The sequence below is a fragment of the Anolis sagrei genome, chromosome 4, assembly GCF_037176765.1.
Source record: "Anolis sagrei isolate rAnoSag1 chromosome 4, rAnoSag1.mat, whole genome shotgun sequence".
In the NCBI taxonomy this organism is placed as follows: domain Eukaryota; kingdom Metazoa; phylum Chordata; class Lepidosauria; order Squamata; family Dactyloidae; genus Anolis; species Anolis sagrei.
Genome location: NC_090024.1, coordinates 46295592 through 46311657, shown reverse-complemented (window position 1 = coordinate 46311657; position 16066 = coordinate 46295592). Strand labels below are relative to the sequence as shown.

The window sequence follows — 16066 nt, the reverse complement described above, 5'->3', positions numbered from 1 at the left end:
GCTGTTCTACTTACTGCAAACCAGGTAGACTGGTAAAATTACTATGAAGTAGCAGTCCTAATGTTTAATGCAAATAGTTATTATTTAAGTTAAGCTTAGGAACAATAGTTTATGCTGAAAAATACATTTCACTGTAAAATTTAGTGGTAAAGTTTTTATGAAATCTGAAGGCTCTGGAGAGAAAAAATTGAACAAAAACATGTCTGGAAAAACAATATAGGGTGTGCATCCATTACCTGAAATTCTGAAATGCATAATGCTTCAAAATCCGAACTCACCCACATGAGTAGTTGAGATAGTGTCATCTCTACTTTCTAATAGTTCAATGTACAGAAACTTTGCTTCATGTACACATTTATTGTAAATATTACATCAAATTATCTTAAAACTATATGTATAAGAAGTTGTGTTATTGTTGTCATGTACCTTCATTCATTTCTAACTTATGGAGACCCAGGAAAACCCATCACAGGGTTTTCTTGGCAAAGTTTGTTGAGAGAGGCTTGAAGATTGCCTTTGTTGTGGCTGAAAGATTGTGACTTGCCCAAGGACACTGACTGGGTTTTCATAGCTGAGAGGGACTTTGAACCCTGATATCCAGTTTTAGCCCAACACTTAAACTACCAAACCATACTGGCTCTCTGAGAAGGTGTAACATAACATAAATGACCTTTTTGTACATCCTTCATTTCCATCTCAATTTTATGTCATTTAAGAAAAGGTAAAGGTTTCCCCTTGACATGAAGTCTAATAAAGTCTGACTCAGGGAGTGGTGTTCATCTCCATTTTTAAGCCAAAGAGCTGGCGTTGTCTGTAGACACCTCCTAGATCATGTGGCCAGCATGACTGCATGGAGTGCCATTACCTTTCCAACAAAGCAGTACCTATTGATCTACTCACAGTTGCATGTTATTGAACTGCTAGGTTGGCAGAAGCCGGGGCTAACAACAGAAGCTCACCCCCCCCCCCTCCAAAGATTTGAACCGCAGGCCTTCCAATCAGCAATTTCTGCAGCTTAGTGATTTAACCCACTGCGCCACCACAGCCTCTATATAATATGTCATGCATATGAAAATATTCCAAAATTTTAAATCCAAACAATTTCTGATCCTAAATATTTCAAATTAGTTTCCTTCCTGTAAATAAAAAAAAAACACAATTTAACAGAAGCAATCTTCTTCCAAAGAAAAGGAGTGTTCTGTTTGTGAAAGGGAATTTTGGATCCAACACAGTGTTGTTAGAAAGGTAGATTAGAGAAGGATAAATGACATACTGGTTCAATTTGGCAAACATTATCCTCTGTTAAGAAGAAAAAACAAAAGCATTCATTCATTTCTAAGGTGTGTTGTTGTTAAAATCCACCCATTAATAAAAAATGTAATTTAGAAGTTAGAAACTAGTCTGATCTAGAAATTCAAATTTCAAAATTTTCTCCAAAGTTTACTTCCCACATACTAACCATTGTTTAGCTTTGTGGTGATCTCTAGTAAAATAAAATCATGATGATCCTAAATCATAATATACAATAATGACTTTATGTGAAGAGAATGTTTACATTTACAAAGACAATTCTAACTTAAAGTATTTCATTGTTCATTTTGTGTGTGTGTGTGTGTGTGTGTGTGTGTGTATGAAATACTGCATCTATTTAACTAAAAGTAGAAGTCCTACCACACTCAGGAAGACTGACTTCTAACATACAACAGCTTACTATTTTCCTGTTATGCAAAATGTCTTGAAATGGTAGAAGCAATCTTTAAAGCATAAGCTCAGTATATATGCATTACAATACAGACGCCTGAACAGTTTGTAGACAGAAGTAATAAACAAGAACTGTATTCAAGGTTTAGCCCTAAACTACTATTCAACAATTTGAGTATTCTTTTCTCCCTGGCCACAGCCCAATCTTTTATAATAAAATCATCTTGAGAGTCACTTCTTATTCCAGGCATCAAAGTTGTGACCAAAAGACTGAAGACACTATACTCTGTTCTGGTATTTAACAAGCTGATTTTGAATGCCATTAACCTGAAGATGTCAGCTAGCTTCCCAACTTTGAGCATTCAGGGTAAACAATTTAAGATTTCTTTAAAAAATTAATTAATATTAATTTAAACCATCTGTCCGCCATCTGCTATTTTCAGATGAAAAATACGAGCTGCCTTCTTTGTGATCTCCACTCCAACATTTTGCAAAACAATTCCCAATTCTTATATATTTAAATATCAACATAATTTCAAGCAAATAATCTTTCCAGCATGGGCACACTGTTGATTATCAGCCCTGTTGTGAGCACATTTGTCGCGAATTAAATCCTATATAATTCTAATATCAGCCCCAAAATGACGCTCCCCTAGGAATCATTTGGATTTGTTTCCAAGTCAATCTGTTTAGGTCTCAGCTCAATGTCTTTATGCACACTTATTCTATGTAAGTCCATTCAAGTGCAGGGCTTCACTCAATACATCCCTGACAAAGGAAGTGTCAGGACATCAACACCTCCATTCGTCTGATGATTTTTAGTTATTACATGCCAGAAAGTGAACCCTCTTTTTGCCAATTCAATATTCAAGTCCATGCAGAGAATAAAAATGGAAGAATTAAAGACAAAACAAGAAAGGATATGCAGAATTCTAATATAGAAAAAAAATCATAATATGTAGGACATCAAATTGTGCTAAGCTACAAAATCAAAATAATCAAACAAATGTTTCCCACTATATTGTGGCCCAGCAAACAAGCCTTTTGGAAGCTTTATTTTAAATGGTCAAGTTTCCCTCCCCCCATTTTAAAAAGGAAAACCCCAAAAGAAGAAATCATTTCTCCTCAGCAGAAGCCAGATACACACTCTACACATTGTAGTTTGGGACTAAGCCCAGTAAACATGGAGCAAGTTAATTCTGAGCAAATATATCCAGGGTTGTATTCCATGGCTTAAATCAGATTTACAATTCTATGCTGGCAAATTGTATTTATTTTCACTCTAGCAGGTGTCCCCACCAAAGAATCAAGCTACACCTTATCTCACCCCTACATTTGAAAACAGAAGACATGCTAGGGATAAGTCCTGTAGGTCTGAATATTTTAGCACCAAGGCACACGCTGCTGCATGTGCCATTTGAGTTGCATGGGCTCCAAGACGTCAGTGAATACACATAGGATTGGGCCATGAGCATCTTTAGAAGTGTGATTTCTCAATTACAGAATCTAGTACTCATCCTTACTGGCTTGAATCCTACTGTCAATCACAACAAGAGTCAACTCAATTTTATCAGTTGGATATACCTATGCATTTAGTTATTTCGCAGCCTTTGATTTAAGAGATCTACTCTGGTTGGTACTAACAATAGGATTTCAGATCAAAAGCTTTCACCTAAAAAAATCTAGCAAGGAACACTGGCAAACAATAAAAATATGCACATGTTATGTATTTATATATGTATGTGTGTGTGCATGTGCGCGATGCTATGTGAGAGCATGCATTCACAGACATACAGAGAAATTGATACAAAAAGACACTGAAACACAAATGTACACACTCCCTTTCCACAGGCAAATGTAGCTCACATAAAAATCACATAGTATTATACATATGTGAACTTAAAAATATCCCCAACTTAAATGGCATGTACTTACTTGTTATTTGCTGTGAAAATTCATTCTATTGCACTCCCCACTCTCCTGCTTACCTGCAGTCAAGACTGTGTCTTTCCTAGACTTGTTCTTCACCTACTGAAAAACATTCTTTCCAAACCGATAGAAATGTCTGACCAGTTGTAACAACCTGAAAAGGGTTTGATTTCTTGTTCGAAAACCCTAGAAGCTGAACCACGACCACCACCTCACAAGCGGGAGCGCCCGTCTGATGAGTTGCAGGAGCTTATTCCCACATCTGCCAAGGAGTTCAAGGGATCAGACCACAAGTCTTCCTAAAAGCAGCCTGTTTTCAGTATTAGATCCATTTATACTAGGTCCAGAGTGACAGTTTAATGAAGTTCCTTCTTAAGGACCTGGCAATGTCTGCTGATACTAAAATCTTTTCTTTCTTCAAGTGGAATATGAAGAGACATCTCAGTATGAGAGCTATGGGAAAACTCCTTATTGCTTAATAAGCAGAGTCAGCTCTTCTATTTAATTGCACAAAGAAAAGATTTTTAAAAGCCTACAAACCTTACAGATTGAAAGGTCTTTAATGCCTTTCTTTCTATTGATTATGCAGCTATTTACACATAAACTTCTGAAGTCAGCTACAACCCATGTGCTGAATCCTCAGTTAGTTTTGCAGCAAAACCCCAAAATTATCCATAAGAAATGGAAAATCGGGATAGCAACATATTTTAATGATGAAAATTCACTTCATATATGGAATTAAATTTACTTGGAAGCAAATCTAAAATCACTAGACTTTATTCAGGACATGGGGACTGAGCAGTTGAATTCTAAACTTGCCTCTTAACTATTTTTATGAATTACAACTCAGTTATCTGTTGTACCAACATACTTGTGCCGAATGCAACATCCAGCTTGCAGCGGTACTTTATAGCCACATCTATGGCATAGTTGTGGCTATAAAGTACATGCTTTCAAGCACTGGAATCAATTTGATTAGGTGCCTGCTTAGGCAATATGGCCTGAGCAGGCATCTGAGTTTGTAGAGTGAGTGGCTTCTAAAAGATGAATTGTAAGTGGAATTGAGTGTGGTAAGGGGAAGGGAAATGGCAGAAACCTTCTAACAAAAGTGCCAGGGTGGGCTATGTGTGCAAGTTCTCCCCTTACTTTGCATTTCTCACCAGTTTTCCCTCCCATTGATATAAACAGGAAAATACATTCCTTATACCAACCTAAGGTATCTGCTAGATCCTTGGTTCTAGCAGATGAAAATTCATCCCTGTCCATCTCCAGAATGCAACATTTGACACCATCAGTGATATTGTGCCTTTACATCTGTGGAGCTTTTTGAAGAATTATTGGGCATACATCAGATAAATAAAGGTTTCCCCTGACATAAGTTGTGCCCGACTCTGAGTGGTGGTATTCCTCTCCATTTCTAAGCTGAAGAGCCAGAATTGTCCATAGACACCTCCAAGGTCATGTGGTCGGCATGACTGCATGGAGCACTATTACCTTCCTGCCAAGGCAGTACCTATTGATCTACTCATATTTGCATGTTTTCGAACGCTAGGTTGGCAATGCACCATCAGATACATCTTCTCAGAAACACGCAAGAAAATGCATTTGTCTCCCCAGCGAGCTTTTATGGCTGTTACGGATCTATTGTTAGAAGAGTAAGTGAATATACATGGGGCAACGAGCTTGTAATTGAAGGGCCACCTTCCTATAAAATATACAATAACTGCATCACAAATACAGCATCTAGCCCAATCCGTGAAAGTGTATACTATATGATGTTACTGATATATTTATTGGCTTTTAACATGTCAGAATATTTTCAGTTGTTTTGCTATAATTGATTAACTTTGGCTCCTTATAAATTTGTCACAGCATTTCAGAAGAAGTAGACATCATCTCATGAGAAAAAACAAAGAAAAAAAAGAGAGAGACTTTCAAGTATATAGTGCTAATGTCTAGCTCGACAACTGAGCCATATAGATTGGGCTTCTTAGAAACAAGTCTTTTGGGGGTTGGAAGAGAGGAGAAAGAAGATGATCACATTTATGTAAGAGTGGTCTTATTAGGAAGATTTTGCTGAACTGTTGACAATGATGTACAGTAGCGATTCGTTGGAATGACGTTTAGAGAAAACGATTCTGCTGCACCACCACACAAAACCAATTAGAGAACTATTTTCTGCGACAGGTCAGGAATTTACATTGTTTCTCATGGAAAGATGTGCTTTTTAATTTCTTTATTAAGATGACATCCATGTCCCTTGAGACTTTTCAGGATGACAATCATTTGCTCATCACTCGGGAAAGAACAATCAGTGAAATCACGTCACCAGTCTAGGGCAATGCCAGAAACTCCAAGCATCGTTCCGCATTTTCCAAATGAACTACTCTGAGAACTAATAATTAGAACAATATATATTGGCAGGGATTTTTGACAGGACCTTTAGCAGCACACTGAAGGGACTAAAGTAACTATGCATACACACAGAGAGAGCAGAACAGCAATGCTGTGAATAGTTTGATAATTCTGTGTACCTCGATTTTGTCATTTCAGAAAATAGTGAAATACTGTTTATATTGGGATCTCAAATAATAATGCACAGAAGTGGATTTATTGATCTTTCTCTTTCATAGGCTTCCAATATTCAATATTAACAGAAAGCAAAATGTATTGTTAAAGGTTTTCATGGCCGGAATCTCTGGGTTCTTGTAGGTTTTTTGGGCTGTATGGCCATGTTCTAGAAGCATTCTCTCCTGACATTTTGCCTGCATCTGTGGCAAGCATCCTCAGAGGTTGTGATGTAGGCAAAATGTCAGGAGAGAAAAACCTACAACAACCCAGAAAGTGAGATGGTTAAAACAATAAGTGTCACAAAGTCATAAAAACTCTGGCATTTTGGAAAAAAGAACACCACCTATAACTCCTCAGTCTGTTCTCCTCGCTGGTTCATGGCAGTCATAATGCTATAGGTTAAAAGGTGAAATTTGAATCATAAATACATCCCATTTCTTCTAACTTGGCGGCACACAAAGATTACCCCAAGAGACAAATTAATTAATTAGCTGTCATATGTTTGAAGTGTGTAACACTCTCTTTTTTAAGAAAAAAAGGCATAAGAGGAACCTAGCCATAACTATACTGTGCTAGTACAGTATTTATCACTTTCATTTACTGATGTTCAAAAAGATATATTATTCTTGAGGATTTGGAGAGGGAAGGCTGGGATACCTAAATTGGTTTTCTTGACTCTCATTTTATAGTGTATAAAAACCAAATCAAAACAGTTTATTAAGAATATATTCAGAAGAGCCAACATGTTTTGGAAAGTTTAGGAGGGAGTGTGTCAAATTTAGGTGCAGTTTAGTTTTACTTTTACTTACTGAAAGCTTGAAACCAAGCCTTTGGCTTTATTTGGGGTGAATTTACTCTATACTTTCAGCTTACAATATTATTTCTCTCCTTTTTTCTTTTTGCTGGTGTTGTTACCACCACTGCAACTACCACAGCAGTTCTGCTCCTCACTCACATTGTTCATATTTACAAATAATCCAACTGCCCACAGATACAGCAGTGAAATAGGAGGCACTAGCAGCACCTTCAACCATTGTTAGTTTACTTAAAATAAGTCTGTTTTACTTTCCATCCAATATTTGGGACATCTCTAATGGCCAACAGTTAAGTACTATAGTACTATAAGCACACACAGTAAACATAAAACTGACTTAAAAAAAAAGTTATAACACTGAGACAAATAACATAAAACAAAGTAAAAGACTAATAACAAGAGGCAGATTCATTTCAAAAGCAGACCAAAACAAGTTATTTTCAATGAGTGTCTAAATGGCAGTAGAGAAGGCCATAGCTTTAGTAACACGATAAAGAAGGTCCAATCTGGCATACACTCTCATACAAAAGAAGTGCCACAGAAAACAGGGATTTCATCAAAGATCCAGAAGCCCCCGGTGGTGCAATGGGTTAAACCCTTGTGCCAGCAGGACTGTTGACAGACAGGTTGGTGGTTTGAATTTGGGGACCCGGGTGAGCTCCTGGCTCAGCTCTAACTTCCCATGCAGGGACATGGGAGAAGCCTCCCACAAGATGGTAAAACATGAAAAAATCTGGGCGTCCCCTGGGCAACGTCCTTGCAGACGGCCAATTCTCTCACTTCAGAAGTGACTTACAGTTTCTCAAGACACTCCTGACATGAAAAAAAAATCAAAGATCCAAGTAAACATCAGAACGTAAGCATATAAGTATGCCACACAGCATACTGGATCAAATCAAAAGCTGATCTGGACAATTCTATTTCTACAGTAGCCAGCAAAATGTCAATGGAAAGCCTATAAGCAAGGCATAAATACAAAAGCACCTTCCTTTACATGCACATATATTATATTGAATGCTGAATGCTGGGGTTTTGACATATTCTATTACTAGAGAACATAAAGCTCTTGTGACTAGCAGCCACTGGATAGCACACTCCCTCATCAACTTCTTAAAACAATATCTAGTTCGTCCAAACACCTTGGTAACTATCACTCTATGATGTCATAGGAAAACCCATAATTTATCTTCTGTTATCTGACCTGAATTTCCCAATATGTTTCATTGGATGATTCCCAAATCTGATTGGGAATAATCAATACGATTGAAGCCCTAATATTTTAAAATGTATATTGTCATACTAATTTGTATTACCACAAAGGCAGTTAACTCCCCGTAGATAAATTTTGAAGTTGCCAGAAGTATCCATCAGGTGGTGATTTCTTGATGCTACTACTAATAGAACACCATTATGCTTGTAAGAACATAAAAAGAAAAATGAAGAGCATAAACATTTTCACTTTGCTTACTAAGGAGTCTTTAAAAAAATGAATAACAATCCTCTCACCAGCCAAATATATTGTGAAAATATCTCCATGTTTTTTCTGCAAGGACAATAAAAAGCTGGTAGCATCATTTCTAAAATTCAGAGCGTGCCCCAATAATGGGATCCAACCAGCTTCTAAGGGAGCCTCGCCAGGTCTCCTGGAAAGAAAGAAAAAGACAGGAAAAGAAAAGAATGATCAATCCAGATGAACATTTCATCATTTTCATGCATTAGTTGCAAAGGATCATGTCCAAAACATCTCTTTCATGAGATAAGAATTTCCCCGCCAATTGTTCTGTACTGGGGGGCTTCAAGCATGTTAGACCTGTACACGGAGCATCATGAGACACTGCAGAATTTCCTGTTTCATGTATAATAAAACTGCTAAGAATGTCAACCCATGAAGTTGTGGTTGTGAGCCTTCAAATCGACTCTGATTTGAAGGCACATATTCTGTATAGAATGTCAAAAGCAGATAACCAGGTTCATATTTCTAATACTAAAAAAACAAAAACAAATAAATAGACTAAACAGGTTACATGTTACTGTTACATTGTTGCTGTTGTTTTAAAAAAGACCCTACATTATATACAGAAACATGTATGTTCATTATTTTTTATTTTATATAGTACAACAGATTGAAAGCAATCCAATAGATTGAAACAAGTAAGCATATCCCCCTTAGATTTTGTATTAAATAGAACTATAATAGCTATCCGTACAATTCAAATAATACTGATCAAATAGCAAATGTATAAATGCAACTGGCATTTGTCTCCTTTGAATTCCGGCTTAGGTTCACCAAAAATGATTTCATACAAAGGAAAAGAAGCCAGGTCTGTCAAAGAAAGGATTAAAACAAATATAAATATTTTTAAAACACACTGATGCCACAGCCCCATCTGGAAAGGTGACTTATTCTACATGCAGAACAACTCATTTTGATTAATCGCAAGATATTTACTAGCCTGAATCTAATCAAAGATCAAGGGATCACAGGCTTTACTACAATCATACATGGCATAGAAATTTATGTGGCTGGATTAACCCTATCATAGCCGTGAAAGTTTATAAGAGAGCCTTTTAAATGAAAAGAGAAATGTTTTGCTCAGTATTATTTTTAAGGTAAAAACAACTAGTTGAAAGACAAGAGTGGAACAAGAAACATTTGTTCAGCTTTGATAAAGAAGAGAGTGCCCTGCCATGAATTGGTTAAAAGGAAGTATATTAAATCTCCATAAATGTGCATAAATGTGCATGTAAAAAAACAACTGTTAGTTAAACTATGTATATGAACTATGTGGGTTGCCTCTAGCAGTAATTCCATTTTGTTCACACAGAAGGAAATTCTAACATGGAATTTGTCTTCTGAAGTTTGTTCAAAATACAATTTTCCTAAACAAATTATTCTGTCCACTTAATCAAGGACAATCTTTTAGTTCTTCACAATGGCTTTAGCCATATTGGTTGAATATGCTGAGCACCAGGATCGGTAAGACTGGAGTAATTTAATGCTACAACAATGTATAAAACACCAACAGAACTATACATAGATTCAAAGAATGAACACAATGTGAAGAAAACCAACATCCCTGTTGAAACCATCTACATTCTGAAAGGAGGGCAGATAGAATGGGAGGCATAGGTAACAGACAGAGATGAAAAATATGAGTAAGTGATATTATATACACCCTACATGAATTTACCTGAAAATAAGTGCCATTGAACTCAGTGGGGCTTACAGTCTATGTGGATATGTGTAGAAGTGTGCTGTTCAGTTGGTTGTGGATGACGATGGAATAGAAATATTTCACAAATGTCTGTAGTCTGTATGTTCTAAGTAGAGAGAAGTTGCAATAACACAAAGCCCCTTACCTACCAGGGGAGGTAGAGCTTTGCACACTAAGGAGACAGTTACCCCAGCTACTACTGGAAAATCAGGAGGCCTGGCTATACATCAAGGGTTATATTATTGCCATGTGATTTTGCTAAACAGCTTGGCTCTTTCATGGAGGGAATATAATAGAGGTGTGTGGGCTATCTGATGCTTCAAAAACAGTGAATCCACTCCCAGTTTTTCAGGTATTACTCTTGCAATGGCTCCCATTTTTATAGGAACCAACCAGATGTGGAATCCTGTTTCTGAGAGAGGTTCAGCAATGGGAGAATCCCTTTACAACCTAGGGGACTACTGGAGAAAAATGAAGGACATATTTGCACTGACTCATTATCCCAAAAGGGAGGCAATTTAGCACAATGGAGGCTACATGATGAACAGAGCTGATTTGGGTTAACACAGGCCTCTTTACCAAAGTTGTGGGTTACTCCACATTTTCTCCGAGAATTCTGAGCAAACTGCGACTTCGGGCCTATGTAAGCAGTTGGGCCTGTTTACACAGCCATTACACATTTCATGGGCTTGGGCACCACAGGAACACAGGATAGCACTTACTTGCCATCCCCAGGAACATGTGATAGCACTCCTGTTCTGATCATAGCGGTAGCCAGTGAGCACAGCATGGCTAGTGTCTGTTGCTGATTGCTTTGATTAAATATGTTGAGAAATGTGAACTTTTTAAGAAAGAATGTTGTTGTTGTTGTTCATTCGTTCAGTCGTCTCCGACTCTTCATGACCTCATGGACCAGCCCGCGCCAGAGCTCCCTGTCGGCTGTCACCACCCCCAGCTCCTTCAAGGTCAGTCCAGTCACTTCAAGGATGTCATCCATCCATCCATCTTTATTTATTTATTTATTTATTTATTATTTAAACTTATATGCCGCCACTCCCCTGGGGCTCGGAGCGGCTTACAGGATAGCTAAAATCTAACAAAGTTTAAGAGCAATTTAAAACAATTTAAGAACAACAGTATCAAACATTAAAAGCCTGTCGGAACAGGTATGTCTTACATGCCCTGCGGAAAGCTGGTAAGTCCCGCAGGGCACGAACTTCAGGTGGCAGAGCATTCCAGACTGATGGCGCCACTGCTGTGAAGGCTCTGCGTCTGGTTGCCGTTAGACGCAAGGTCTTGACACTGGGGACTTTCAATAGATCTTGGTCCTCAGAACGGAGGGATCTCTGGGGTTGGTAGGGGGTGAGACGATCCCTCAGATACATTGGCCCCAGACCATGCAAGGCCTTAAAGGTGAGTACCATCACTTTGAAAGTGATCCGGTGCTCAATTGGTAACCAATGCAGCTGTAGTAAGATTGGTGTTATGTGGCATCTCATCGGAATTCCCGCAAGAAGCCGAGCAGCTGCGTTTTGTACCAACTTGAGCTTCTGAATCACCGACAGAGGGAGGCCAATGTAGAGGGCATTACAGTAGTCCAGTCTTGAGATGACCGTGGCCTGGATCACCGTAGCTAGGTCATCCCTGGACAGGTAGGGGGCCAGCCGTCTAGCCTGCCGCAGGTGAAAGAAGGCGGTCCTGCTCACGGCGGAGACCTGGGCCTCCATTGTCAGCAGAGGGTCCAAAAGGACTCCCAGACTCTTTACCAATGATGACGGGCATAACGCCTCGCCATTCAGGGTGGGCAGATGGATGTCCCCACTGCCCGGTCCACCCAGCCATAGGATCTCCGTCTTTGCTGGATTCACCCTCAACCTGCTGGCACGCAGCCATCCAGTAACGGCCTCGAGGCACTGATCTTGCCCTTGGTCGGCCCCTCTTCCTTTTACCTTCCACCTTCCCCAGGATAATTGTCTTCTCCAAGCTTTGCTGTCTCCTCATGATGTGGCCAAAGTACTTCAACTTTGTCTCTAGTATCCTTCCCTCCAATGAGCAGTCGGGCTTTATTTCCTGGAGGATGGACTGGTTGGATCTTCTCGCAGTCCAAGGCACTCTCAGCACTTTCCTCCAGCACCACAGCTCAAAAGCATCGATCTTCCTTCGCTCAGCCTTCCCTAAGGTCCAGCTCTCACATCCGTAGGTTACTACATGGAATACCATGGCTTTGACTAGGCGGATCTTTGTTGCCAGTCTGATGTCTCTACTCTTTACTATTTTATCGAGACTGGACATTGCTTTCCTCCCAAGAAGTAAGCGTCTTCTGATTTCCTGGCCACAGTCTGCATCTGCAGTAATCTTTGCACTAGAAATACAAAGTCTGTCACAGCCTCCACATTTTCTCCCTCTATTTCCCAGTTGTCAATCATTCTTGTTGCCATAATCTTGGTTTTTTTTTTACGTTTAGCTGCAACCCAGCTTTTGCGCTTTCTTCTTCTTTTTTTTTTATATGATTTTTATTGTGCTTTTTACATAAATGTACACATAGACAATGGATGTGAGGGGGATGTGGGGAGCCAGTTAAAAAGGGGGGGGAGGGTTTGGGACGGGAATAGGGAGGGGGGGTAACATATAGGTTGAGACAAAAAGAAGGAAATAAAAGATAAAACCCACCACCTTCCCCTTAAAGTCCTATAGTGAAGGGTACTTCCCAAAAGTCTACTGAGGGTACAAGATTTTCCAATGTCTATTGCATTGATTTGCCAGAGTCCTCTCGAGTACACTTCGGTGTGTAAATTCAAAAGCGGGATAGATCTATTATTAATGGTATCTTCCTCGAATTGATAAAGTCTCTGAAGCCTGACCAGTCCGTTTTAGCTCGGGTGTTGTTTAGTTTTTGTGATAAGCTGTCCATTTGTATTAAGTCAAAAAATTTTATTATCCAGTCATCAGCTTTCGGTGTTTCTTCCTGTTTCCATAGTTTTGCGATTTGTAATCTGGCTGCGGTACTGAGCAGAAAAAGCATTTTTTCTTGGTTCTTTGTTAGTTTCTCTTCTGATATTCCTAGTAAGTAGGTTTCTGGTTTAAGGGTGAATTTGGTCTTTAATATTTTTTGGCACATACTATGGATTTCCTTCCAGTATTTTCTGATATGTTTGCAAGTCCACCATGTGTGTATGAAGGTTCCTTTTTCTTTTTTGCATTTCCAACAGGAGTTGGATATCCCTCTGTTGAATTTCGCCAATTTTTCAGGAGTATAATACCAACGGTATAACATCTTATACCAGTTTTCCTTTATATCATTTGCCGCTGTGTATTTTAGTTTTTTGTTCCAAACTGTTTCCCACTGTTCCGAAGATATGCTGTGTCCAATGTCTTTTGCCCATTGTATTTGGCAGTGTTTTACTTGCTCTTCTTCTGTGGACCACTTTAGTAGTTTTTTGTATATGATTTTGATTAGTTTCTTCTCTTTTTGTAGAATTAGTTCCCAGAAGCCTTCCTCTTGGCAGAAACCTAATTTGTTGTCCTCTTTGAAGTTTCTTCTTTCACTTTGATTAGAAGGCTCCTCAGCTCCTCCTCGCTTTCGGCCATCAGAGTGGTGTCATCTGCATATCTGAGGTTGTTAATGTTTCTTCCAGCAATTTTCACCCCAGCTTTGCATTCGTCAAGCCCCACACATCGCATGATGTGTTCTGCATACAAGTTAAAAAGGTTGGGTGAGAGTATGCAGCCTTGCCGTACGCCTTTCCCAATCTTGAACCAGTCTGTTGTTCCGTGGTCAGTTCTTACTGTTGCTACTTGGTCCTTGTACAGATTCCTCAGGAGAGAGACAAGGTGGCTTGGGATGCCCATCCCACCAAGAACTTGCCACAATTTATTATGATCCACACAGTCAAAGGCTTTAGAATAGTCAATGAAGCAGAAATAGATGTTTTTCTGAAACTCCCTGCCTTTCTCCATTATCCAGCGGATATTGGCAATCTGGTCTCTATGGTTCCTCTGCCTTTGAATGTACAAAATAATTTTTAAATGTGTATTGGTATACACATTTTTGAAATAATTTCTCACATTAATACAGATATATGATTCCATAGACGAATGAATTAACACTTTGGCATGGACACACACCAGAAATTGGCCCATCCACAGGGCTGTAGTCAGGGGAGGGGTTATGGGTTTTATCCCCCTTGAAATTCAGAGTTCTAACACCCACCCACCCCGAAACCTGGTTTACTCATGAATTTTAACTGGTTACCCAATTTATGAGTAAACCAGGTTTCCTTTTTAACCTGACACATTTCAGGGCAGGATTGAATTTTTAACAACCCCCCCCCCCCGGCTACGGCCCTGCATATCCACTCCTATTTTCCATTCTATGTTTCTATGCATTTTATACTGTTTAATTTTCCACAATTGATACGCACAGTCAACTTTCAGAAATAATCACACCAGAAATCTTTTACTCGCCAATTTTAAATCCATAGAGATGTATACTGCTTAATTAGGTGTAATTCAGAACCCAGCATAGTCCTATGATTTATATTCAGGAATCAGATCCCAAGTACAAAATCAAAAATATTAAATAGCCTTAGCTAAAACTGATTATACTACTAAGGAGCTAGGAAACATAGTGAAAGTATGAGAGTAATTGTCTATTCATTTGGCACAATACTGTAAAATTGACTTGTCACTCATTTCAGTTGATTTTTAAGTAGATTTTTAAAAGATATATCCTAATTAGTTGTATGGAAAGATCATTATTGGTCATGTCACACTATTTGAAATTTCTGGGACAACAGTAATTTGGCTGATGTGAAATTAGTAAGAATCCAAGCCTTTCCAAGTGAGCACCCTTAGGCACTGGGGAGGTGAATGATTGCTAGCCCATCCTATCTGTCATTATTGGCCAGCCTGAGACTCTGGTAAGAGAAATAGCCCTTGGGGCCCTTAGGACCACTAAACAGAGCCTTCAACAGAAATTTTGCAAAGTGGGATATAGGTGTCCTCTCAAAATTGATTGGCTTTTCAATGCTTAATCTCCACTCAATACTGAATTAAGTCATTTCTGTGAATACAGTGGCATAACAAGAAATTCTAAAGTTGTTGTTTTTTGTCTCTGTAGAAAAAATATTGTTATAAACATGAACCAAGTAGATAACTTTGGGTGTCAGAAATTCATGGGTCCCTTATTGCCTTTCTGGGCCCCAGATTGATGTATCACCAAGTTCCTCTATTATAGTCCCTGCCACTGGATACTGGCCAACGAAGAGTGGCACTTCCATGGTGGGCAGAGAATGAACTCCAGATTGATTCCCTGAGCTAGGATGAGATAGACTTTATTTCTCCTAATTTTATACCCACTTTAAATTCTGGATGCTATTAAATTAAGGTGAAACTCTTCCATTTGCATCTGTTCTCATTCTATTGGTTAATCAATATGTGAGACTGTGAATACAACACCAAGAAAATTACGTATTTTCAATATTAACCTTATTTGTCTTTTCAACTGTTATTAACTAGGTCACTCTCATTATCACATGACACATGAGATTCTGATACCACGATTATCTCAACTATTAACAGTACATTCATGACAAAACAAGGATGTGAATATTTCTCCTTTCTAATGGCAGTGCTACAAAACTGGAACTAGATTTTTTAATCTGTCAGTTTTGTGATCTTTGATACTTTGTTTTTAAAAAAACAAGCTTATACAGAAGAAATCTCTTAGCAGCTAGTATCAACTGAAATGGCTCAAAAACCATTCTGGATACAGATTGTCCGTGAAGTGACTAAAGGAATGAAGTGGAGTTTAGATGGAAATATACCCTCAGCATCA

At 38.6% G+C, this 16066-nt stretch overlaps 1 protein-coding gene across 1 annotated transcript in view; it reads right to left on the bottom strand.

Annotated features, from left to right (window-relative positions):
• The window catches only part of CYP7B1 (cytochrome P450 family 7 subfamily B member 1), a 123270-nt gene that overhangs the window by 22503 nt on the left and 84701 nt on the right, over nt 1–16066 (bottom strand). The window contains exon 2 of the mRNA XM_060775392.2: nt 8522–8658. Coding sequence (XP_060631375.2) covers nt 8522–8658 — 137 coding nt within the window. The remainder of the gene's footprint in view (nt 1–8521; nt 8659–16066) is intronic.